Raw genomic sequence first — 25774 nt, 5'->3', positions numbered from 1 at the left:
TGCTGTGAATGCTTGAAAACAATCCATATTGCATCATATGTTCAGTGCAAACAGAGCGTAGCCTGTAATATCATTCTTTGGTGCAAATATCTGAATGTCTTTCAGGTTTCCCATTTTTTTTATAACTAGCATCTAACATTTTATTGATTTCAAATTCACTATTCCATCAAACCTGCATGTTGTAAAAGCACCATGAAGCATTTTAGTTTTATGCCAGTCAATTATCTTTGTGTCACAATTAAGCTCCTGTGCTTTGTGTGTGCACATGTATGCATTTTTATGTGTATCTGTGTGTATGTTTCACTCTTTTTTTTAAATCAGCTCTGAATTTACTTTTTGCATTAATGTTTCTGAGCACGATTAAAACAGTTTTACACACCTGAACATAGGGGTTTTGAGAAAACAAAACCTCATTATTAGTATTAGTCTTACTCGGGTCAGATTTTTGTTGTCTGGCTCCCATTTACCCAAACTCTGGTCATGCAGTCCAACCTGTCCACAACCACCACCCAAGGGACCAACCAAATGTGGTGTGTGTGTGTGTGTTTTGTGTGCCTACGCACTGGTGTTCTACATGTACAATGAATGTTATTAAAAATGATAGCAACTGATTTATTTGAATGTGCATCTTGTAAGACTTAGTGATTGTGATTTTGTTTTGTTCGAATTTTTTTGTTTGTTTAATGCAAATGTAACAATTGTTGTAATGGAGAGTACCGGTAATGGATTTATTTCAATGTTTATATGTACACGACTGTGTATTACTATTTGTGTTTTTTTACATTATTTTTGTAAGGCACTTACATTATGTTAGAATTTGCATCAAATAATACCCTTTTTAGTCTCATTATTCTTCTTCTTCTTATGGACAGGTAGTCACAATGAGAAGATGAATTAAATAGAAAAGAGTTGTCCACCAATTTTGTGGGGTGGTTGTTAACGAGAGGTGGTCGCCATTGTTGGACTGCATTGTGGGGTTAGTGTAACCTTACTCCATACACTTTCCAATTCCCAAGAGATTGTCATATAAGCTTTTTATTTGTTGCCTAAGGTAGGTCATGGGGCTCCAAGTATAACTCGAACTTCTCAAAGCTGAATCTGCTGTGGTTCAAATCTTTGAATAATGACCAGAGCTTTCACCTGAAGTAATGCTGTGACTTGCTCACTATATGGATTATATGCAAGTGGTTTTGTACAGGCATGGGAATTGAAACAAGTAAAAAAGGCTGACATTTTTTATGTTATATCAAAATTGACGGTGCGAAGCGCCCAGCCTTACTAGGGGTGTTCGAGGGCATGCCCCCCCGGAAAAAAATTCTCCAAAGAACCCAAATTGTGCAATTTGGTGTCATCTGAGCTCAAAGTTTGCCATTAAATTCAGTTTTCAGAAAATACTGTTTTTCTCACTCCATCTTGTGAAGACATTGCGGCTCACCATCTCTTATCTGGCCAGGCTTTTAAATGGGACAAGACCATCACTCTACATGGTCACATACCAAAAATTGACAGCCTGAGTGCTATATATCTGTGAAGTTGGATTTAAGATCATTTCATAACAGCAAAAAGTGCCTTTTAAAAGAAATTAATTGATCAAAAATTCTAACTCATCACAGCAACAAGCCTTGGTGTTGATTTTTTGTATGTGACAGTGGAGGGATGGTTTTAATTTATGATTTTTCCCATGAAAAGGTGAAGTGAAAATTCATACAGTGCATGTGAGATAAGATGATTTTCGAAAATGACTGTCAGGATTTTTAGCTGTCAGGCAGATTAAGAGCCCCTTTTACTTATCAAAACACCGGCACGGTTGGCCTAGCGGTAAGGCGTCCGCCCCGTGATCGGGAGGTCGTGGGTTCGAACCCCGGCCGGGTCATACCTAAGACTTTAAAATTGGCAATCTAGTGGCTGCTCCGCCTGACGTCTGGCATTATGGGGTTAGTGCTAGGACTGGTTGGTCCGGTGTCAGAATAATGTGACTGGGTGAGACATGAAGCCTGTGCTGCGACTTCTGTCTTGTGTGTGGCGCACGTTATATGTCAAAGCAGCACCGCCCTGATATGGCCCTTCGTGGTCGGCTGGGCGTTAAGCAAACAAACAAACTTTTCAAAACGAGACTGACCATGTATCATGCATGATGCTTCAGATTGGCTTTATCCTGCGATCGGGACGAACAACTAACTCTGATGTGTTTGTTCTGCAGCATGCACACAATATGATACTCCTTTCTTTTAAAATTCAGGGTTCACGAGTACATCCGAGTTCATGATTTGTTGCAGAAATGATTGCTGGGCCTGAGTGGCAACTCACAACCTGTTTTGATCGAGGTCATGTAGGTTTGGCTCGAGGTCACCCTAGTTTAGGAAAACATACGTGCTTAGCAAACACTTCCAGTGATCAGCAAGCCATCGGTGCCGAAGCGTGGCTCAGATGTGCATATTTTCAAAAACAAGGGCATCATATTTAGCACATAACATAACATACACACCAAAGTTAGTTTTCGTCTGGATCGCAGCAGAAAGCTGATCAAAAGCGTGGTACATGCTCCGCCTCGTTTTGAAATGCTTGTCCGAGTAAAAGGGGCTCTTACTCTACCTGACAAAGAACTTCTTAAAACGTTCGTACTCTTTTGACATGCCATTCAGCCAGACACATAAAAGAAAGGAAATGCATATCATGCAACAGACTTGTTTAATGTTGGCATATTCACATACATTTGTATACAGCAGCAAGCAGAGACGCTTATGAGCGAGGTGGACAATTTCAGATGTAATGGTATTCAGGATGAGGCAAGACACTTCTAACACAAGAATACTTTTGGTATATTACAGCAGACTATTCATACCATCCTTTCCACATACACAATCAACAGTAAAGCAGATTTATGTTTACTTTGAAATAGATTGCAACAGTGTAAATTGTACCCCAAGGAGAACAGTCACACGCACAAACACACCAAGTAGGGAAGAAAACACAACTACTTCTGGTCAAAGGGAAAGGTGAGAAGGTAACAGACTTGATCAAATACTGTTGACTTTCCAACATGCAATTATATACACATGCATACATCACAACAGATCTCCATTCACACTCCATCTTGACTGTATTTACAATGCACATAGGAAAAATCTCCCTTCTTGCCACAAGGAGAAGGGAAAAAAATGGTCATACAAAAAACAACAACAATCAAGTTATGATGTGTTTCTAACGACTTGTTTTTCATTTCCTGCAAACCATTCTGATGGTGACAGAACATACCAGCACATTCACTCACATGCATTAAGAAAAAAGAAGTGAAGAGAGAAGCGCAAGCTGTTGTGGTTTAAAAAAACCAAGAGTCTAAATGCACACCCTTTTACACACACACACACACCTTTCTCATCCATTCTTCTAAATGTTGGTCAACAGAAGCCATGCACATCACAATTGTCAATTTGGTCAACAAAGACACTTTGAGCGACAACAATTTCCCTCCCTTGTCTTTGAGCCTATACAACCTTCAAACGCAAAGTTCAGCACAGAGCATTAATAAAGACAGGGAAGAAATTCAACTTCAAACCAGACAGGGGAGATAAAATAAAAACAACTGCAGAAAACAGGCAGGCAGCCTATTAGGTCCTTGGTGGCAAAACAGTCTACTCTCCCATCTTAATTACTCAGGCTCATTGTATCTTGCGAACAGGGTCTTCTTCACGTTTTCCTTGTAAGTAGCGCCCTCTTCAGCCACTATGTTGGCCCCACGCGCCCCCAGGCCTGCTGTGGCTGCTCGTCGCTGAGTCTGAAAATATACAATCAGGTATCGGTGAACACAGACAGTTCAACAAAGTGTTTGAACTTTTTACAAGAGCATTGTTGGACTTTTTTTTCTGCCTTTTCTGCAGTAATGAACCTCCATCAAGAGCACCCATTATTTTTATCTGAATCTCAACAAAAAGGCATGACAATTGTGTATCAATGTGCTCCACATTTCTCAGGCAAATAACTCTTACAGTTTACCAAGAACCACCCTTCCCTCTATCCTTTAGTACAAACCTGGGTTTACTGCAGCCGACCTGTAGTGCATGGTTCCTAGTGTCTCTTTACTTTTCCCACAAACCACACTTAACTAAGTACAGATGGCAAAAGTAATTTCACTGCAAGTCTTAACATAAATCAGTAGGAAAATAAAATCTTATAAAATGTCCAAATTATACTTGCCTCAATAGGAGCAGTGATGCCCTGACTGCTTTTTCCCAACCCCAGCCCAGCGGACCAGCCCATTTTCTGCAGCATTTTGTTACCAATGTTGTCTGCCCCGATTCCCGCTTTTGTCGGCTGCTCGTATCTGAAAAACACACATGAACACCTGACGAAGAGTTCCCCAACAGGTTTCTTTCCACGGTGTCAATCCTTGACAAGCATGCAGACAAAAGGCTACAATGTTTAACACAAGCTATTCTCAGGATTCAAACGGGGATATGCAGTGAGGAAAGAGAACTGGGGCTATGGTGAAACTTGTTGCATGCAGAAAGGACAGTCATGACTCTGAAGAACGTGAAGGCTATTCCCGAAAACAGGGAAGGGACTAGGGTAGACTCTGCCAGAGTATATTTCAAACTACTTACTTCTCAATGGGAAAAGACAGATCATTATTTATAGTGAATGATTTGGGAATAGCCTATTCAACAAAGATCATGTATGTAAAGAGTATTTGTTTCAAGGACAGAACTTCCAACTGCCTTGCAAAGCAAAGAACAGTGGTACCTGCGATGTGAGGCCCCTCCAATGGGACGGCACCTTCCATGAAAGGCACTTTCTTCATTCCCATTGCATTGTCTATCAACTCGGCCAAAAAATACCTGTCCTGAAAGGCCGCCTTGCAATACACATTTGGCTGGTCCCAAGGGTGTCCTTTTATCGCAGGTACCACAGTTTCATCTTTGAAACAACCAAGTGGAAAAGTCAGTGAAAAGAATACAAAACTTTAAAAGAACACCACTAGCCCACACAATACGAAAAGAAGGCTCTACAGAAACAAAATGACAAGGAAATTATCCGCAGAGAGAGACTTACACCTCCGGAAGTTCACCGACAGCCTGCTTTCGAGGCTCCGGTGGAGCAGGAGTCCCATATTTCTGTCTTCGCTCTTTCGCTCTGTCTCGATACTGCAAGACAAAAGTCGACCAATCTCCCAAACTTGCTCTCTGGCTTTGCACTTGCTACACGGCAGCCTACATACAGGGGGTAACGGGTGAGAAAGAACACCCCTAAGTGAGGGAATCTTTTGTCCCTTTCCGCATGCGTTTGGTGTGCCAGACCTACCTACCTCAGCCAGGCACCAGAAAGACAGACAAGAAGTAACAGACAAGCCTCTAACTTTGGGGGCAGGGCCTTAACGACATTGTTTACCGCTACGCCAATCTGGTATACTGTACCTCCTTCTTTTCCACTTTGCCTGCTGAAGCTTTTGCTTTCAGCTTCTCCAGGTTTTGCTGAAAGACAGAGAGAGCCAGGCTTTAGCACAGTGCTTCATATTCAGGGAAATTTTCTGTTTCTCAATTTACAGAGGAATATATTTACTGAGAGCATCCGGGGAAAGAATTCAATGTTCATATTCGGCAGATGGTCACAGTCAGAACTGCTGTGGTATTTCAGACCTGTAGGCATTCTGAACTGCTAGCTGGCCATTTAAAAAGTTTATAACAGGTTCACTGTAAAAAATAAATAAACAAAAGCAACTTCACAACTATTAATTTCTCTACAGTCAGCATCTCATCTCTGAATTGCATTTTGCACATTTTATCATGCCAGCAACAGCAAAAATTTTTATAAACTGACGTCAAGAGCAACCAAGAGGAAGATGTCAAGAGGTGATTACATTAAACTTTGATGATGAGTACACAGGCATTAAGTACCACAATCTAACCTGTATATAAAGACTACCCAAAGGCACCAACAAAAATTGTCCTTTTAGACAGGTGGTGGTTATGGAAAGGTGAATTACATAGGAAAGAACCATGTCAGGGTTTCTTTGATGTGGTCGTAATGGACGGGTGGTCGTTATCAACAGGTGGTCGTTATCAACAGGTGGTCACCAGGGTAGGTTCACCTGTAAAAACAAAACTTCTGTTAACAAATGACCATTACTTACCTTGTGCAGGTCAGAAAACTGTGTGTGCTTGGTGAGAATCTCTCTGGACTGAAACTGTCGCTTGCAGAGCAGACAGGCCAGCTTGCTCCAGTCCACCAGTTTGCTCTCGTCCACCACACCCCCGTCATCTTCATCACCAGAATCATCGCTGTCACCGCCATAGGACGCCACAAGCCCCGCCTTGCTGCCACCTGCAGCTGATGCTGCCGGGACCGCTATTTCAGGGGCTGGGTTGACAGTCAACTGTAAAACCAAAATCAAAAAGTTTAGTAATAAATTTTCATTTGATTAATATACTTACCCAACTCACATTATAGCAATTAACCCTAGTTCAGTGCTGGTAACGCTGTACGCGTCCCCTTGGTAACAAGGGAAGACAACTCTAAAACAAGAAGGGCAAAGCCCATACGACTCACATGCTTTACACATTTTTCCTACCAAAATACATGTGACCTTGACCCAAGGTCAAGGTCATCCAAGGTCATGCAACACAAAGCTGTTAATTCAAGACATAAGAAGTACAATGGTGCTTATTGGCTCTTTCTACCATGAGATATGGTCACTTTTAGTGGTTCACTACCTTATTTTGGTCACATTTCATAAGGGTCAAAGTGACCTTGACCTTGATCATATGTGACCAAATGTGTCTCATGATGAAAGCATAACATGTGCCCCACATAATTTTTAAGTTTGAAACAGTTATCTTCCATAGTTCAGGGTCAAGGTCACTTCAAAATATGTATACAATCCAACTTTGAAGAGCTCCTGTGACCTTGACCTTGAAGCAAGGTAAACCAAACTGGTATCAAAAGATGGGGCTTCCTTTGCCCTATATATCATATATAGGTGAGGTATTGAATCTCAAAAACTTCAGAGAAAATGGGAAAAATGGGAAAAATAGCTGTTTTTTAGGCAACATTTATGGCCCCTGCGACCTTGACCTTGAAGCAAGGTCAAGATGCTATGTATGTTTTTTGGGGCCTTGTCATCATACACCATCTTGCCAAATTTGGTACTGATAGACTGAATAGTGTCCAAGAAATATCCAACGTTAAAGTTTTCCGGACGTCCGGACGGACGACTCGGGTGAGTACATAGACTCACTTTTGCTTCGCATGTGAGTCAAAAAGAGTGACCATAGACCGTCAAGGGGTCAAGGCCAGACCGAGATCGAGGTTGCCTTCCGTATGCGCGCGCATGTGCCGCCATGTATTCATTCTAACCGAAGCCCAACTCACTTCTTTTTTAGATAGATATACCCCCAACAGCGGGGAGGCGGGAGGGAATAAACGATGTGAGTTGGGTAAGTATATTAATCAAATGAAAATTTATTACCAAAATTTTTGATTAAATTACCCAACTCACATATAGCAGATTGCTACTGTAGGCGGAGGGAAATTCACAATACCAAGAACGGAGAACTTGTCCTGCCGATACCATAGCTGGTAGAGCAGAACTACCGTCCTGTCGCGCTACCGCGACATTTCTGAGGTAGTAAACGATAAAAGAACGTCCTCTGAGAGCCAGTAGGCTAACTCTAGAACCCCTGAGAGGAGACCGGAGCGGAGGACTGCTATAGACCAGGCCCAGGTTAGGGCCTCCTGAGCTCTGACCGCAGCAAGAGGCAGGACTGCCTGATTGTCACATGACTGGCCTTACCATCAAAGACGGGCCTGTCGAATCAGTGTGGCTACCCATTTGGCCAAAGAGACCCATGGAATGTCTTTATCCCGAGCCGAGTTGATGGAGATAAAGAGTAGTTATTTGGCTTACGGAACTAATAGTCAATGTCCGGGCCCGGTATCAGATGAGAGCACTAACCGGACAGTTAAACAAGTCATGATCTCCGGGAGCAAGTACCTCACTCAGGGAGGGGATGCGGATAATAGGGGATGATAGACCAGATTTCTGGCTTTAGTAAGGAAATCTGGCCTAAATTTGAGAGAGAAAGAGCCATCTTTTTCAAACCTAATACCAATCCCGGGACGGGAGCTGTGACTTATACCATGCTGCGTCAAGGGAAGAGCCCTTGAGGACGCTAGCAATACTGCGGTGTAGGAGAAAACTCCTAGCTCATTGCAAAGTAAAGAATAACCAAGAGCCACCGTAGTGAAAGCTACCACAGAGTGTAGCTTGTTAACTCGCGGGAGAAAAATGACCCTGAGTGGCGTAATGCCTAAGTTGAATACTGAACAAGAAGGAATGTGATTCTATTTATTATTGGCAAAAACATAGATGATAGATGTCTTTTGCGTAAGTGGAACAGAAACAAAACCAAAGCTAAAAGCTTCTGTGCCAAGATTAAGGTCAGCCACATGATGGAGTCCTTAGTTCTTTCCGTACGCTCTTAAAACGAAGTGCTGAAACTATGGAAGTTTATGAAAGCCCTTTGTGTTGCCCAGCGAAAGTAGCTGACAGAAGCCTCTACCGTAAGGGGTAGGTTTCGCCGGAAAAGTTCAATCTATGAGGTCGCGGACCGTGGCTCATTGACCCTAAAGATATTTGAGTCAGAATATGCACCAGTAAGTTGAGCATGTTCTGACGAGTTTCGTGAGTTACGTCTTCCGGACGACCGGAGAGAGCGTAAACCTCACTGTCTCTGTCTTTGCTCCTGACTGACAAAAAGAGTGAAAACCTCTTACAATCAGATAAAACAGGAAGACAGACCTAACTCTAAAACGAGAGCTGTGAAAGATCAGAAGACAGCAAACATGTCTTCAAAATCACACGAGTAGTAAAAACAAACACATACATGTGCGTCTCCCTTTGGATCAAACAAAGAAAGATCCGACTGACCTTGCGTGTAAACCCCCTCCTGGGAGTGAATCACTGAAAGGATTGAGGTGGAGTAAGCCACAGTGCCAAAGTATCCATGAAATAGGCACTAATCGTTCGCAATGAACTAGAGAAAAGAAGACTTGCCCCTTGTTCTCCAGCTGAGACAGCATGACGAGATGTCGCCAATTCTGGCATTTTCTAAACTCCTGACGAAGAAAAGTCATAGAAAATGTCTTACAACCGAAACCTGAAGAAAAACTTCCAGTTTCGGTAAATATGCCTCCTCTCATCAAAGATGGACCGAGATTCACTAAACAGAGAACCAGGGCCTAGCATTGGAAAAAGTGAGGTCAGCTTACAAAGGCGGGGGTCTGGGGGCCGCAGGAGGCCCCCAGTAGAGTCCAGGGGCAAAGCCCCTGGTGGAGGTTCGGGGGGCTTTGAAGATTTTTTGGAGATTTTTTACCTAAAATGCGCCACAGCGCTTGACAGCCTATACGGCAACCGGAAATCAGTGCCTTCCTCCACAGAGGAAGCACCATCGTCAGTATACCTTCATGCACATCTGTGCAAACCGGAAGCTGATCCCCGCATTGACTGCCATAGTCAAATGGAGAGTCAACCGGAAGGGAAGGCGAACGTGGTAACTCGACCGTATGCAAGCCACCCTTACTGACTTCTTCCTGCCCCCCGGGCGGAAGAGAAGCTGAACTGCTTCCTCAAAATACTTGAAACCGTTTCAGCTGCCAACGCAACAGCGTTTGACAGCTTCTGCGGCAACCTGAATTCAGTGCATTCCCCCATAGCGGAAGCACCATCATCAGTACACCCTTCATGCACATCCGTGCAATCCGGAAGCTGACCCCCACATTGACTATCATAGTTCAATGGGGAGTCAGCTTTACTGCCCTCTTCCTGCCCCCAGGGCGGAAGCGGAAGCTGCACACCCCGGCCAAAATCTTCTGATAAGGCTGGGTGCACCAAGACTTTCTTTCGCTCCTCAGGGTCCCTACTCCGCACTGACCGACCGACAGAGCGGTGGGGGCCAGCCCAGAGATCAGAACTTTCGCCCCTACGACTCACGTCAGGGGTTACTTTCTTCTGAGGACGCGCTACGCTTTGGCCGGAGAACCCGGTTACTTGCGTAGCTGACATACCTTTAGACTGAACTGGAACGCCGGAAGACGGACCACTCAATGAAAGGAAGTGACGGTCATCAGCATCCTCTGAAGCATGAACATCCGCGTGCATGACCGTGGCGGAAGGGGAAGGGCGAACCTTGGCCAGAGAGGCGATGTCCGTCACCCCGGAAGGAAGAGCCCGAAGTTCCGCTCTCGTGGAAGAAATCTCCGCAGCCAAAGATGAAACCTGCGAACTGAGCGAAAGTAGCAAAGCAGCTACGTCCGCAGAAGCCAAACCAGAACCCACAGAAGAGGAAGTCTCTTTAACAGACTTATCTTCATGAACGACAATACATTTCTTGGAGGTCGGTTCTAAAACAGAAACAACAGCCTGGCCGGTTTGTTTAGATTTCCTAGGCGTTTTCTTAGACGGAGAGGACTCAACAGCCACCTGTTTGGGAGTATGCCTCTTCCTGGCAGTATCAGCCATGACAAAAAAGACTCAAGAAAAAATGTTTAGAAAAATTTTACAAGTCCAAATTGTGGCCAAAATGTTGCCAAAATCATGAAAAAACAAGGAAAGATCTCACCCCAACATAGAAGCGAAGTCAAGACGAAGAGTAGAAGACCAAGAGGAATGTAACAAAGTCAAAAGACTCAGTGACAACGGCTGTAAAACAGCCAGAGCGTGCAAAACAGCGACCAACTTGACTGAGCGCTGAGGTAGGAATGAATACATGGCAGCGCATGCGCGCGGTCTATGGTCACTCTTTTTTAGAGTTGTCTTCCCTTGTTACCAAGGGGACACGTACAGCGTTACCAGCACTGAACTAGGGTTAATTGCTATATGTGAGTTGGGTAAGATATGTAATTTGATTACAATTAATCTGTCGTTTCGAAAAAGTGTTCTAAAACAAATCCTTGGTAAATATTATGCAGATTTCAATCCAATGCTCCAAAATATCATATTCAAAGACATTCATTTGTTCTTTCTGGTACAATGCATGCTTGCTGTCAATGCTACGCATGACAAATTTACTGACAAAATGATTGTGATCAAATCGCCAGACACTTGATGTGGGGAGGTTGTGCAAAAACAATGCACCAAGAAGTCACTGTATAACTAATTTGCAATAATCCAACAGATTGATGTCACACAGCAACATATAAACTACAGAAGATACACAATATACTCACAGGAGGTGGTGGCATCAGCTTCATGTCTTCTTTCTGAAAAAGGAATAATGAAAACACAAATGAATTAGTAAATAACAAGCAAATCAATCAATTAGCAAGTAAATTCTTACATTGTTTGCAAAGTCAAAGAAATCCCCAGACAGTTCTCCTTTTTCTTCATCAATACACAGCCACAAAATGCCATTTGTCTAGTTGCAAATCACATAAACTGAAGATTCCCGACTGCCTTAGAGAACAACAACAACAAAACAGACACACACACACACACACACACACACACACACACACACACACACACACACACACACCCAATGCGGTTATGTCACAACACTCACCGACTTCTGCAGAATGGCAAAGCCAGCGTCAGCAGCTGCGGATTCTTTGCGCCCAGAGTTGCCAGTGTTCTTACGGTGCTCTTCTTTGATGGCATCCTTCTGAGCGTTCATGGCCTTTGCCCATTTCTCCATGTCCTGGTCACATACGAAATAGCAACATTTCAAACTTTGCAGATCTCTTCATATTCGAAACGAGAACATTGAAACCGACAGTCACTTCTTAGACAACTTCTTAGATGTTTTACATCTGACATGATTTTTTTCCAAGCTGGCACGGCTATTTTAGTTTTACCAGCAGGTACAATCTTAAGTTAATAATCCTCACCACAGTAAGCAAAATTTACAATTATACGCATGTGCATGCACACACATACACGCACAAGACAGAGTATCAAGGAAATCCACATGCTTAACTAATCACTCGTTCTCTCACCCCTACCTTTGCAATTTTCTTGGCAACTTTAGTCTTTTCTTTCTCCTTCTTCTCTTCTTTCTCATTCTTTTCCGTCTGCTCTTGTGATATAGGGTCAGTCTCTGTACTGTGGCTGCTCTCTGTTCCCTGGGTGGGGGCAGGAAGATACGTTGACTTCTCAGCGTCCCAGTACATCCACTGAGTTGTCTTGGCATTGAAGTAGTACTGAAAGTACAAGGGGCGAATTTAAATGTACAATCAACACACGCAAACAAACAAAACAAACTGTTCGCTGAAGTACTTAATATTTCTTCAATGTTCTGCACATACCCCGACAAATTTGTCTTAAGTGATTGCCCTTTAAGCTTTTGTAAAACATGTAAGAATAGAAGAGTACATGCCCATCTTCCTCTTTTCTGATGTTTTAAGTCCAAGTAAGTGCGAGTCTAATTGAAAAATAAGGCATAACGAATGAATGCCATAAGCATGATAACTGACCTGCATTTGACTTTTTCTAACCCAATTTACAGGGTCTTGTTTCACAGGAGGAGGGACATAACAGAAACATCTGATTTGTGTTTGTTCTACAATGCTATAACTGCTAAATGCACACCTGTTTACCCTAAACCCGAGGCAAGAGTACTTTCTCAAAAAGTTGAGTGTATTTTTCAAAAAGTTGGTGTACTTTGCAAGCAAAGCCATATGGGCTAGGGAAAATGTACGCGTGGGTGCAAACGTGTTTGTGTAAGAATAGCATGTCTTGTGAACACCTTCAGAATTTAACTCCTTCCAATACAACAGGGATAAAACAATTTTATTTACCTGTCAGTTTATAGCATTATAACCAGTGTCTTCCAATCAGATTGATAATGAAAAGATGAAGTTCGTGAAATAACATCTGCGGTTGACAGTGGCAAGTTCATTTTTACAATCATCTCAGAAAACATTGCTTCAGCGCGGACTACAGCTTTTTCTTCTGGCAGGATTTGCTTTGCATGAATGAACTTCCTAATTCCTTGGCAGCTTTCAGCGGCTTTCTTTGCAGCAACCTTGTTCAGGTGAGTTTTGGAACTGCAGTGTCGTTCGATGTCATATTTCCCAGCATGGGCAACGAAGAAATCTGATTTACAATACTTGCAGTGTGCATAACTTTTTCTCATAGAAGACTCCACAATTCCTGGCTCTTTCTTATATTTCTCCAAAAAAATCTGCTGCTTCTGCTGTTTAGACTTGGTACAGTTATCCGAAACTGGCACATTTTTCCCCGCTTCATTTTGCCACGATTGTCCAGACGATCGCACGTGCCAACAACTGAACAAGGTTTCCACAGCTGAAGACTCGCTGTCATGGTTATCTCCCTTCGACCGAAACCGGTATCAGTTGTACCATTCCGTAATCAGCACACCAACACGGGAAAACGTATTCTAGACTTTTTCTTAGGCGTATTTTGTGCGTGTGTTGCGTATTTGCGTACCGATAATAATTTGGCGTACAAAATACGCCCAAATCGTACTGGTAAACAGGTCTGTAAATGCCTTCTTTTGTTTTTTAATTCTCAGTCTTTATCAGTTGCCAGGAAGGTAACAACCTTGCTTTACTGGCGTCTCGTCTCATATATATAAATGCAAATGTTAAAATAGAATTTAAACTCACCTGGGTGTTGGGTTCGTAGTAAAGACCGGTCGTGGGATCGTAGTAGTAACCCGATGTTTTGTCATACTGGTACTTTGTTACGTCAGGTGGTGCTGCGATAAAATAAACACATCAGTCCTTATCATCTTCCCTGTGTGCAGAGCTATGGATGCGTGAAGGAAACTCTACTGTAGATTAGGACTACAAAGCAAGTTCAAATGCCAGGTGACAAAAGAATGACCTCTCAGTCACCCAAAACCTCCCCGAACACCTTCAGAACCAATATGTAGATCCCAGAAAGCCAGCAATATGCCATGAAATCTATGACCCCTTTCAGCTTCTGTTTCAATTGCCTTCCTGTGAGGTTTGAGTGTTTATAATTTTGAAGAACTTGCTGTGGTTCCTTTGCTACCATTTTCAAAAGTTTTTCAGATTAACATTGACAGAGTTACTTCCCATGTCAAGGGAGGCAAAGGGTTCAAGACAAAACACACACAAATGAGGCTATCTATTAATTAGTTTCTGTGACAGAAGGAAGCCAAAGTGTGTCATCCACTGGTGGATACTTACGATAGACTGGGTACTGACTTGTAGTTGTACTGGTGGTCTCTGGCACTGCAGTGGTAATAGCAGTGGATGACTGTAAAAAAAACAATAGACGGACAATGATGGAATTGTATATAAGATGCCTATGCTTCCGCTGTGGCGCATTTTTAAACTCAGGACTGAGATCATAAAATTGTAAAAAAAAGAAGCCTAAAATCAACTTGCCCCAAAAGTTTTGGATTGCGAAAGAGCCTAACTGCGCATGCAACCCTATGGTACACTTACGTTTTCTGCAATCAAGATTTTGTCACCATTATACCAGGAGAATTCTGGACAAGTTAGAGCAGAAGCTGACCAGTTTAAAATCAAATGCATATTTATGAGAATACCGGTTAGGCATGTATCAGCTGTCTCCAAATTGAAGAATATCATAGTACAATACAACCCCCCCCCCCCCCCCCCCCCCCATAAGACTCCCTTGTTTTTAAGACCTTGCTTTTTCAGTCTTACTGTTCATAACCTCTGTAAAAGTTACCCCCATTTTAAGACTCTCTCCTTTGATTTTCTGAGATTTTTGGAGGTCTTAAAAGGGGGGGTGTCCCACTCTAGACCATTACACAAGACAAACTTACTGTGGCTAATGTTTTTGCAGCTTGGGCTTGCATGATCGCTGTCTGTGCCACCGCTGCAGCAGCATTTGTTGAGTTTGCTGTAACATATACCCATCAATGTAAAATCAAAACAACCTTTTTGCAATAGAAAGGTAAATTAAAAACTTGGACAAACATGAGGGTAAAAGAGAGAAGCTTAAGAAATCCTGTGAGCAAGAGAAAGTGACAGTGTATTTATGCGTATGTACGGCAACTCAGAACCAGATGTATAAATTAAAAATTTTATAAATAAATTTTCATTTAATTAATACTTACCCAACTCACAAATAGCAATTAACTCTAGTTCAGTGCTGGTAACGCTGTACGCGTCCCCTTGGTAACAAGGAAGGCGCCTCTTAAAAAAAGAGTGACATGAGACCCGTAAGGGTGTCTAAGCCAGCCCGGAAACGAGACCCCTTCCGTATGCGCGCGCATATGCCGCCATCTTATCATTCGAAACGAAGCCCAACTCACTCTTTTTTAGACCCCAGTACCAACCACAGCGGGGAGGTGGGAGGGAATAAACGTTGTGAGTTGGGTAAGTATTAATTAAATGAAAATTTATTTATAAAATTTTTAATTAAATTACATCCTTTACCCAACTCACAAATAGCAGATTGCTACTATAGGTGGCGGGTACTTACCGAAAATCAAAGAAGAAGGACTTGTCCTGCGGCTACCATAGCAGGTAGCGCAAAAAGTCGTACCTCTACCAGAGTAGATAGACCTCTACCATCCTAAACTCAGTGATTAACGTCGTTTCCAACCGTTCAAAGTCACATCACGACGAAGCTGAAAGATAAGGCAAAAGCCCTTTGATTCAATGATCTAACAAGATCCGTGAAAGTCAGAAATATTAAAAATGGCTAAACCTGACTCTAAAAGAGCCAAACTCTTGCTTCATGAATTGAAAATGCAATAGGAAGCTGGTTTTCCCCGTTTTCCGCAAGAACGCCTAGGTTAAATCACGACAGAGATGAAAGACACGGCAAGTGACCTTTGATTCAACAATCTAACAAGATCCGTGCGAATCAGAAAAAATCTTCGAAAACCGAAAAGTTTAAGTGACTAAGCGAGACTCTAAAGGAGCCAAACTCTTGCTTCATGAATTGAAAAAGCAATTTGAAGCTTGTTTAATCCATTTTCCGCTCAAAAGCCAGAACATTTCAAAGAAATCTAAAAGTCATAGATCAGCCTTTCTTGAAAAAGCTGTACATATAAATAGCCAGAAAGTACGCTTGCTCACACTTCTCACAGAAGCTACTAGAGTAAGCTTGGCCGTTTTCCGTGTAGATCCGCCAGGCTAGTCTTGAAACGTGTTAAAGCAACGCTGCACCAAGCCGTAACAATGCGACAGAAAATACATAAAGTCTTAAAAATAAGACATGTAAGAAAAAACGGAAACCCAGAATAGGTGGATCGCCAGCTGTATTAAACGGAGAAGAGGAGTTCTTTCCGTAAGAAAAAAGCACTTTGTACCAAGCCAGTCTAAGTGACAAGTGAACAAACACGCCAAAACCCCTATATATAAAGACTCTGGACCAAATCCAGAGTTGAGGCGGAAGCCCCTAAGTATCTTCAGGATACCCTTACAGTAGACATCCGTAAAATTCGAATGTGAGAAAGCAAAAACGCCTTCTTGCCAGCCTTAAGAGGTCTGGAACCAAGATAGGAAAGATCCGTACTGTGCGACCAACAGGTAGCCAAAACGATCTAAGATAAAGACCCTGTGAAAGTGAGGGTATAGAGTCAAAAGCTAAAGTAGATAACAGCCAGCCTGAAGCTATTCGTTTGGAAACAAACAACAGCCAAAGCCTGCCTTGCGCTTCCCTTTTACCGTGAACGTCTCTTTGAAAGATAAAAGCCCGCGTGCATAGAAGTGGCCTCAAAAAGAGACCTTTCCCACAAGAAAGAGATTAAAGCCTAGCCAAAAGAACAATACTTTAAAGGCAGAGGCTTACTCTCAGGTAAAAAACCCGCAAAGTTACATCCTTTGTATCTGAGTCCTGTCGGACCACAAAGATATCCAGTTAGAACGTAACCGCCCAGGCGAGAGAATAAAAGCAAGTTTTGTTCAAAAGAGCCAATCATAAGAAACCGAAGCCACAATCTACCAGAGCTAGGAGATCTTGATCTTACAGACAGTTTCTCCTAGCTATCCAAATCCAGAAGGATGTTTGTCAAACCCGAGGGCGGTTCCGTAGAACGAAAAAAGAGAACCTAAGTTCTTAAGCTTGGAGTTAGCCCAAGCCTACAGAAAGCGCTCCGCGAGTGACAAGCTACTAGAGCGTAAGACACAAGCTAAAGCAACACCGCCACAGGTATAAAGTCGAGCGTTGTCCAAAAAGGTAGTGGTGACAAAGAAGACTCGCTTGTGAAAACTTCCACAAATACAAAAAGACCCCGCCAGAGAATCTAAGAACTTAACACCCAAAGATTCTCCTCAGAAGGCTCAAATCCACTACAAACTGCCGCGAACAGCGACACAGCTGAAGTATGAGCCTCCCCTTGTTCGAAAACATACCGATCATCAAAATGATGAGAACCAGTCACCAATCCCGATAAGGCAAAACTTGCCAAAAATCGGAAAAGTTTTGGAAAAAATTTCCAAACACCAGAACTCCATAACCAGATACTCCATCCACCTGTCTCCTTCCAGCTGAAAGACTGGAAGAGGAAGTGGATACAGCCTGTAAAACAGCAAAGGAACCGCAGTAACGGAACCGGGAGCCAAAGGCTGAAAAGTGCCGACTACCAACACCACAGTGTTAACGGTAGAAGGCTATCCCATCCTGTACCGGAAGCACAGCCGCAAAACCGGCCATGGATTAGTAAACATCAGAACCAACCGGTTGCAAAGAAACACACCGGAAGATCCCTTTGTACCTCGAACCATTTCAGCTGCGAGCGCCACTGCACTTGCTAACATGAAACGGAACCTAAAATCAGTGCTTTTCAGTAAAGCAGAAGCACCTTCAATTGAACAGCCGTCAAGCACAACCGTGCAATCCGGAAGCTGACTCTGTTTGACTAAATAGTCCAACAAAGAAATCAGCCCTACTGCTCACTTCCTGCCCCCCGGGAGAAAGCGGAAGTAAAAAATCAAGACATTTGCCATCTTCAGGGCAATGAACGACGATTCCCGACCGCGGAAGAGAACTTCCCGTTCCTCCAACCTCCGGAAGTCGTCGAACAAAGGTAGAGGTGGAAGAAGTAAAAATTTCTCCCAGCCACCCCTTCCTGTCAAAACCTAAATGCCGTTTTCCACTGCCCCCGTCAATACGCTGGACAACTTGAACGGCAGGATAAGCTGGGTGTCATCCACTACCGTGGACACACCCTCACAAGCCTCTCCTTCCTGCTTGGTATCAGAGTTAGGAAGGTGACCCCCAGAGAGACCCGCATGGTCAACCCAAGAATCACCCAGCCCAACAACTTCCTGCCCCCAGGGCGGAAGATTACGTTGCCCAGCCGCGAAAATGCGTGCTACATTCCTCCTGCGAACGTACACCACCTTCACCGGTGAACCCGGCTACACGCGGCCATGTGCCAACTCCAGGGCAATGGACAACGATTCCCGAAAGCTGAAGAGAACATCCTGTTCCTCCGAACTTCCGGAAGTCGGAACCAGACAGAGGTGGAGTAAGTTACGCCTTGCTCTCAACCACCCCTTCCGGTCAAAACTTAAATGCCGTTTTCCGCCGCCCACGTCACTGCGCTGGACAACTTGAACGGCAAGTTAAGCTGGGTGTCGTCCATCCCCGTGGACGCACCCTCATATGGAAGCACCCTCGTTAACCTTTCCTTCATGCTCGCAATCGCAATCAGGAAGGTGACCCCCGGAAAGACGTTCCCGGTCGATCCAAGAATCACCAACTTCCACAAAACCTAAATGCCGTTTTCCGCTGCCCACGTCACTGCGCTGGACAACTTGAACGGCAAGTAAGCTGGGTCTCGTCCGCACCCGCGGACGCACCCTCGTTAACCTTCCTGCTCGCCATCGTAGTCAGGTAGGTGACCCCAGAGAGACTCTCCTGGTCAGCTCCGGAGTCACCCTCAACTTCCTGCCCCCAGGGCGGAAGAGGAAATGAAGTACCTGAACCTCTGAGAGAGTGGTACGACAAATCCTTACGAACAACAGGGCTCCTAGCCTCTACCGAAAGCGCTCAATGCGGATTAACGGCGGGGGTTTCGGTGCTTTCGCCGCGATCACGGTCTACTCGCTCCTGCGTTCGCACACCACTGTCACCGGAGAACCCGGCAACGAGTGGAGAAAACATACCTTAAACGAGCCAAGGCTCCTGCAGCAAGGACACAAGACGACCGTAGCCAAGCTGCGAAGCGTGCACTTCCGCTTGCAGAACGGAAGTTGAATCCAAAGCAGAAACAGTTGCAGAGGTGGAACCGGAAGTGGAAGCCAAAGGCAAAGACCGGATACACCCCGAAGACGAACATCGAAAACGCCAGACTGAAGTGAACGAAGTTCTGCTAAAGTTGCCGTCAAAACCGAAATGTCGAAACCTGCGAACTAAACGTCAGAAACAACAACACAATGTCGGAGGGCAAAACACCTGAACCACCAGATGCCTCCGACACAACAACAACCTTATCAACACAAACATCTTTGTCACCACGCGTGACCTTGTCCCTAAAAGTGGACAAAATGGAGGCCGACGGCTTGTCGACCAAAACATCCAAACATCTGTCTGTTCCCGGTTCTGAAAGTGAAATGGCTGTAAATCCGACACTCTTACTCTTTCTAAACAAGAAAGCTTCCTTAGTAGGAGACGCTGCAGCAGTAGTCTGTCTCAAACTGGATCAATCTTGGCGTACTCCGCCATGACATAACGAACTTACGAAAAATTTCTACAAGAAAACATCATACAAGTTCGCAAAAGCGCGACACAAATCGGCCGCCAACGTTGATACCTGGGAACTAACAGTCAGAAGCAACGAAGCAATATTGGAGGGCAAGACACCTGAATAGCCAGGAGCCCCCGACCAACAACATGTTTAACAAAATTCAAAACATCTTTGTCACCAAGCGTGACCTTGTCCTTTTAAACGGACAACATGGCGGACGAAGATTTGTCAACAACCTTCAGACATCTATCGATACCCGAATCAGAAAGTGAAGTAGCGGTTTTCCCAGCACTCTTCCTTCTAGACGAGAACTTAGACGAAGCTAAACTAGCAGTAGGAGAAGCTGTAGCCGAAGCCTGTCTCGAACTAGTTTAGGCTTGGCGTTAACCGCCATGGTAAAGCGAACTCACGAAAACAAACTTTCTTCCAGAAAATTTCACAAGTTCACAAACATGCGACAAAATGTCGCCAAAGTTTACAAAAACAAGAAAGCTCACCCGATAACAGCAAGGATGCAGACCAAGCTAGGCGGCAGACCAAGGGGTAGAAGCCAAAGTCAGAAGACAAAGCAACAAGACTGAAAACAGTCGGAGCGTACAGTATAGCGACCAGTCCTGTTGGGCGCTGAGTTGAGAATGATAAGATGGCGGCATATGCGCGCGCATACGGAAGGGGTCTCGTTTCCGGGCTGGCTTAGACACCCTTACGGGTCTCATGTCACTCTTTTTTTAAGAGGCGCCTTCCTTGTTACCAAGGGGACGCGTACAGCGTTACCAGCACTGAACTAGAGTTAATTGCTATTTGTGAGTTGGGTAAAGGATGTAATTTAATTTACCTGTTTGTGTATGTAAAACTTTATATGCTGAAATTATGTTACTGTTTATGCAATGAACCTCTCATAAATACAGCATGTGAAGCCATTTTGCACCAGCATTCCATCTGATAAACCACCACTCCCCCTCTTTCAGTTCAACAAACACTGAACTTTATGAAGGCTCTCCTGATTGCTCTGGTGAGTCAAGATTAAAGGCACAGTAAGCCTCCCGTAAACCATCACAGATACTGTCAGGCTTTTACACACAGTACAAACACCCTTTCATTTAAACACTCACCGAACGGGAACATCTTGGGTGCCCTACGTAAAGAGCGAGCAATTTTTAAAGAATTAATTTTGCGGATTGTCTCTCAGACAATCGGACCGTGCTACGTTTCGGCGCTAGACCTAACTTTTAAAATCTAAATAATAAATTGACAGCTTGTTACACAAACATTCTTTAAATCATAAAAGAATTCTTTTTTCATCAAGACAAGATCAGTACAATTCGAAGTTTTGAAAGTTTGAAAAAGAAAAGCCCGGAAGCAGGGTCACGCAAGGTCGTGGTTCTCGTAGCAGACGACGGTTTATGCCTATCGCCAGTTCCTCTCAACAGTCAAAAGCCATCGCTAGAGTTCTTGTGAACTACAGCCGTTTGTTTCGTGCATAGTCAGAGATACATAATAACGTGCTATTGCAGATAAGCTCACATAGAGTCGCATTCAAATTACTAACTGACGACTACATTGTGAAAAAGGGAAACTGGATCACACGGGTTCACGATGGCTCAGGGGTAAGATAAACCACGCAAAAATAAATTCTTTGAAAATTGCTCGCTCTTTACGGAGGGCACCTAGGATGTTCCCGTTCGGTGAGTGTTTAAATGAAAAGGTGTTTGTACTGTGTGTTCTTTCTTTATTTGGTGTTTAACGTCGTTTTCAACCACGAAGGTTATATCGCGACGGGGAAAGGGGGGGAGATGGGATAGAGCCACTTGTTAATTGTTTCTTGTTCACAAAAGCACTAGTAAAAAAATTGCTCCAGGGGCTGGCAACGTAGTACAATATATTACATTACTGGGAGAATGCAAGTTTCCAGTACCAGACCTGTTTACCCCCCCAAATGAAAATCAGGAATGCAGCTGGTACTTTTCCGTAATTTGAGGCATCTTTGAGTAATCTTTTTTATCAACCATAAACCAGCTTGAAAACGATTAAACGACACGTTTATTCGCGCGCTACCATGCAAAACAAGTACAAAATTGTTAACCATGTTTAGTACACACACAGAAGCTCGATCACACACACCACAAACACACAACACGAGACACCTGATATATATGCAAGTTAACAAAAACAAGTTTACTTTATCTAAACAAAAATTAAAAAACACAGTATTCAGGGGCGAAGCAAAAGAGCTAGAGGGGGGGGGGGGTACAACCTGGGGTCCAGGGGTTGGGGGGTCTGGCTGAAGAATTTTAGCAATTTTATTAGCAATGTTTGGCTTATCCTTGATTTTAAACATGATAAACTAGCCACTCATTATTTCTTTTAAAGTTAGTATTAAATAATGGCAATTTATCTTCATTGATATCTGCTCCCGACAACAACAAAAATGTCACAGACAGAAAATGTTTTAATTTTTTTTCTCCACAGACTGAATTTTTGTGTTTTTTGTTGCTTTTTTGACAGCAAGGGGGAGGGGGGTTCCGGAGCCCCCCCCCCTCACCCCGCCCTTGGACTATTTACAGTCAAGATGCATGTGAACAAAACCACCTTACATTCTGTCACATCAGACCGCCTGTGATCAGACATCCTGCATTAAAACCAGTCATAATAACTCTCTCCAGAAGCTACCTTTAATTTTAGAGGACCGATTCGTTTATTTCATTTAAAACTTTTGTTGTAAGTTTTTCGATTCAAAGAACTGTGATCTTTGCTATATTGGAGAAATATTAATGCAGATCAGTTTTAGACTCAGAAAGACTTGAATTTCGGCAACAGCGCAAGTCACTGATGAGCGCGACCATAGACATACATCTATGTCTCTGGCGCGACTGACCTTAGTGAGAGATTGGTTCGCAGGTCTGGGAGATTCTGTGGAAGTAGAGACCTAGGTCAAATAAACTCGATGCGAAGCAGGCTCATATTTTGCCAAACATAATTTCGTGTTTTGTTTGTTTCCATGTTCATTTGTGTACTGCATTTTGTTAAAATTAATGCTGCGTCTAACCTCGGGACACGTGCCGCGACGTGACTCGTATTCTAACTGACTTAGCTTTGTTGTTGCACTGATCTCAAGTCGATCACCAAAATGAATGTGGTTCGCTCTTCTTAAACTTCACCAGACACAGCCACTTGACTTAATAGTTTTGCCGATATTTCTGTACAACTTTCGCTTTTTTGGTTGGCATTTCGTCCCCACAGAGATCCTATATTACCCTTCGGACCAATGTCGATCTCAAAACCGCGGAATCCGACAAATACCTTGCTGTGCACATGCGCAGAAAAGGCTGTTTCGGTCAGCCTTGAAATCACAGTCCTGGTGACTACCACAATTTCGACTTCGAATTTTCACGCACGAAAAAGGTTCTCTCGACCGCAATTTCCGGAATTTTCGGTAGATTTCCGTAATACCGGAATTTAGACCCCAAATCCGTAATAATTCCGGACAATCCGGGAGGGTAAACAGGTCTGTTACTGGGAGAATGCAAGTTTCCAGTACAAAGGACTTAACATTTCTTACATACTGCTTGACTAAAATCGTTATAAACATTGACTATATTCTATACAAGAAACACGTAACAAGGGTAAAAGGAGAAACAGAATCCGTTAGTCGCCTCTTACGACATGCTGGGGAGCATCGGGTAAATTCTTCCCCCTAACCCGCGGGGGGTTTGTACTGTGTGTAAAAGCCTGACAGTATCTGTGATGGTTTACGGGAGGCTTACTGTGTCTTTTAAGACCACCACCACTACGTTCTCTCTCTTTCAAATCTAATTTTTCTCTTTTACACAAAACAGGACACAGCTTTGAATAAATGTGGTGTTTTTTTAAATGCCTGTATTGGGCAAACAAACATGTTATTCTGTGCTCTCTACACTTTACAAAAACATCCAAAAAATAACAGGGATGAAAGTCAAGGGGATTAGATTGCTCTTTGTTATTTTATTATATTTCCATTTTGAGTAAACACAGGAACTCTGGTATCCCAATACCTTCGATCCTTGAAAAAATACTAAATAAGAAATAAATAAAAACCAAATTAGCAGACTATCAACTGACCTGGTGGTGTCGCATCGGGGGTAGCTGTGTCTGTGCCGTAGTACTGGGAGTAATTGTAGTACTGACCGTTGCTGTCTGAGCCCTGACCATAGTAGTTGCTGTAGTTCAGGTAGTACTGGTTCTGCTGCAGCTTCTGTTCAGCGAAAAACTTATAACATTAGGTTAATATAGAGTCTTACTCAATGCACTGTAAAAGGTAGGTTAAGATCTTTCCTTCAAAGCTTCATGTGACTTGCCTTTTAGATAATATAACAATTTAAAGCAAAGATAACATCTACTTTATACTTTTCAACAAGATTTATACTGATGCCATTCTGCTTGACCGCTTCAAGACATCCTTCTTCTCAGTACAGTGGTACCTCTGTCTAACCACTTTGAAAATGTAACCAAAATTCGGTCGTTATATGGAGGGGTCGTAACATGGAAGATTGTTTTGTTATGTCCGGGTCCGTCAATGATCCGGAATGACATTAGCGTTTTGATTGATGCCCCCCACAAAGTAATGTTATTCTTTCCTTAAACGATTATGGTAACCTGTTTTCTAATTCAATTAATTACACACACAGTTTTCTTGCTTGTTTAATGAAGCCCCGTAACTACTCGTGGGTTAAGGTTTGAAATAAACAAACTGAGGTCGAACGAAAGCATGCGGTCCCAAAACATGCACATCGATGTCGATACCAGCTACTAATCATAGTCATACGATACCCAGCAACGATTTGGTTAAAAACAAAGAAAAGTGTCCCAAACGCAAGGAACAAAACAAATAAGAACCGCGGCAGTGTGTTGAAACTGATGTAAAATTGTAGCCAAAAGCGTCAGTTTTCACAATGAAACTTGACTCGCTCATTCAAGGGACAACTGCACTACGGACTGTCCACAGAGTTGAGTAATTTAGGACACTCCACTGCTCACCTTCAAACTTCACTGACGGGATTCTGAGGAGAATTTATTGATTCAAACGAACGCGTGGTTGTATATCGCGTCATTCGGTCACGGATCGGGAAAAATCAAGAACAGTTCCAGATTTCAAAACCCATGTTCGTCGGCCGCCATTGTTAGCTAGACCGAAAATGTTTACACACGCTTTGCATACGTACATCGCAAAATTTCATGACGTCACCACAACTTTCGGTTTTGGTTCGATGTTCGGATTACTTTCATAACATTTCTGTAACTTTGCGTGTTTAAAAGGTAGGAGTTCCTGCACAGTTCTTTGCAAAATGAAGCAGACATCTAGCGAATGACCTTTATCTATTCAAAATAAAGTAATGAACTAAAATAGAAACGAAAAACCATGGCTTCAGCCGTTTGCGTGCCGAAGTGATGTTGTACACGGACAGGATTTCAGCACGTGTTTGTGTCCGTATCGCTTACTCACTCGACTGGAGATATAAGTTAGAGTAAACCAAACCCATGATAATTTTGGGAAAAGTCGTTATAAGTCCATGTATGGTCGGTCGTATGTCGTATTAGAGAGGGGGACGTAATATGGAGGTGAGAAATACTAAGACAAAGAAGGAGAAAAAATCCGTCAGAGAAAAGTCGGTCGTAATATTGAGGGACCCATAAAAGAGAGGGGTCATAAAGGGAGGTACCACTGTAATACAAATAGTCACATTTATTTCTGTATGAGTTTCCAAAGCATATTTTTGTTATTGACTGTAGCAAATGAAATACCTGCTGTGCTTTGGAGATGATGTCCAATCTGAAACAAAGAAAAAAAGCTGCGTTACCACCTAATACAGTTACAAGGTTCAACTGAATCTTGGTGACAAAGATTTAAATAAATGTTCACCAGAAGGCATTACTCTATTTACATACAATACTTTATCCTCATTCTATTCTAACCTAACTGTCAGTTAATACAGTTAAAAGTCCCTAAATATTAAACTCTAAACAGTCAGTCTTCACTTATGGTGGATCCAGCATTTCAGATTTCAACCTCACATGTTTTCAGTACAGGGTTTACAGTTATTCACAAAGCATTTGCTATGTGCACAGATCACTGGCAGTTG

General features: G+C 43.1%; 2 protein-coding genes across 2 annotated transcripts in view; both read right to left on the bottom strand.

The window, feature by feature from the left end:
* Positions 1 to 3383, bottom strand: part of LOC138963659 (multiple epidermal growth factor-like domains protein 10) — a 42947-nt gene extending 39564 nt beyond the window's left edge. The window contains exon 1 of the mRNA XM_070335506.1: positions 3371 to 3383. Coding sequence (XP_070191607.1) covers positions 3371 to 3383 — 13 coding nt within the window. The remainder of the gene's footprint in view (positions 1 to 3370) is intronic.
* LOC138964163 (RNA-binding protein 5-like) overlaps positions 2672 to 25774 on the bottom strand; it is a 42463-nt gene continuing 19360 nt past the window's right edge. The window contains exons 11-23 of the mRNA XM_070336054.1: positions 25437 to 25464; positions 23757 to 23889; positions 14778 to 14854; positions 14170 to 14239; positions 13621 to 13712; positions 11995 to 12192; positions 11556 to 11690; positions 11221 to 11253; positions 6128 to 6370; positions 5412 to 5468; positions 5050 to 5141; positions 4195 to 4321; positions 2672 to 3775 (exon numbers count right to left, since the gene is read on the bottom strand). Of these exons, the coding sequence (XP_070192155.1) occupies positions 3650 to 3775; positions 4195 to 4321; positions 5050 to 5141; positions 5412 to 5468; positions 6128 to 6370; positions 11221 to 11253; positions 11556 to 11690; positions 11995 to 12192; positions 13621 to 13712; positions 14170 to 14239; positions 14778 to 14854; positions 23757 to 23889; positions 25437 to 25464 (1411 nt within the window). The 3' untranslated portion in view covers positions 2672 to 3649. The remainder of the gene's footprint in view (positions 3776 to 4194; positions 4322 to 5049; positions 5142 to 5411; positions 5469 to 6127; positions 6371 to 11220; positions 11254 to 11555; positions 11691 to 11994; positions 12193 to 13620; positions 13713 to 14169; positions 14240 to 14777; positions 14855 to 23756; positions 23890 to 25436; positions 25465 to 25774) is intronic.

The sequence above is a fragment of the Littorina saxatilis genome, linkage group LG4, assembly GCF_037325665.1.
Source record: "Littorina saxatilis isolate snail1 linkage group LG4, US_GU_Lsax_2.0, whole genome shotgun sequence".
Taxonomy (NCBI): domain Eukaryota; kingdom Metazoa; phylum Mollusca; class Gastropoda; order Littorinimorpha; family Littorinidae; genus Littorina; species Littorina saxatilis.
This window is presented reverse-complemented; position numbering and strand designations above follow the sequence as displayed.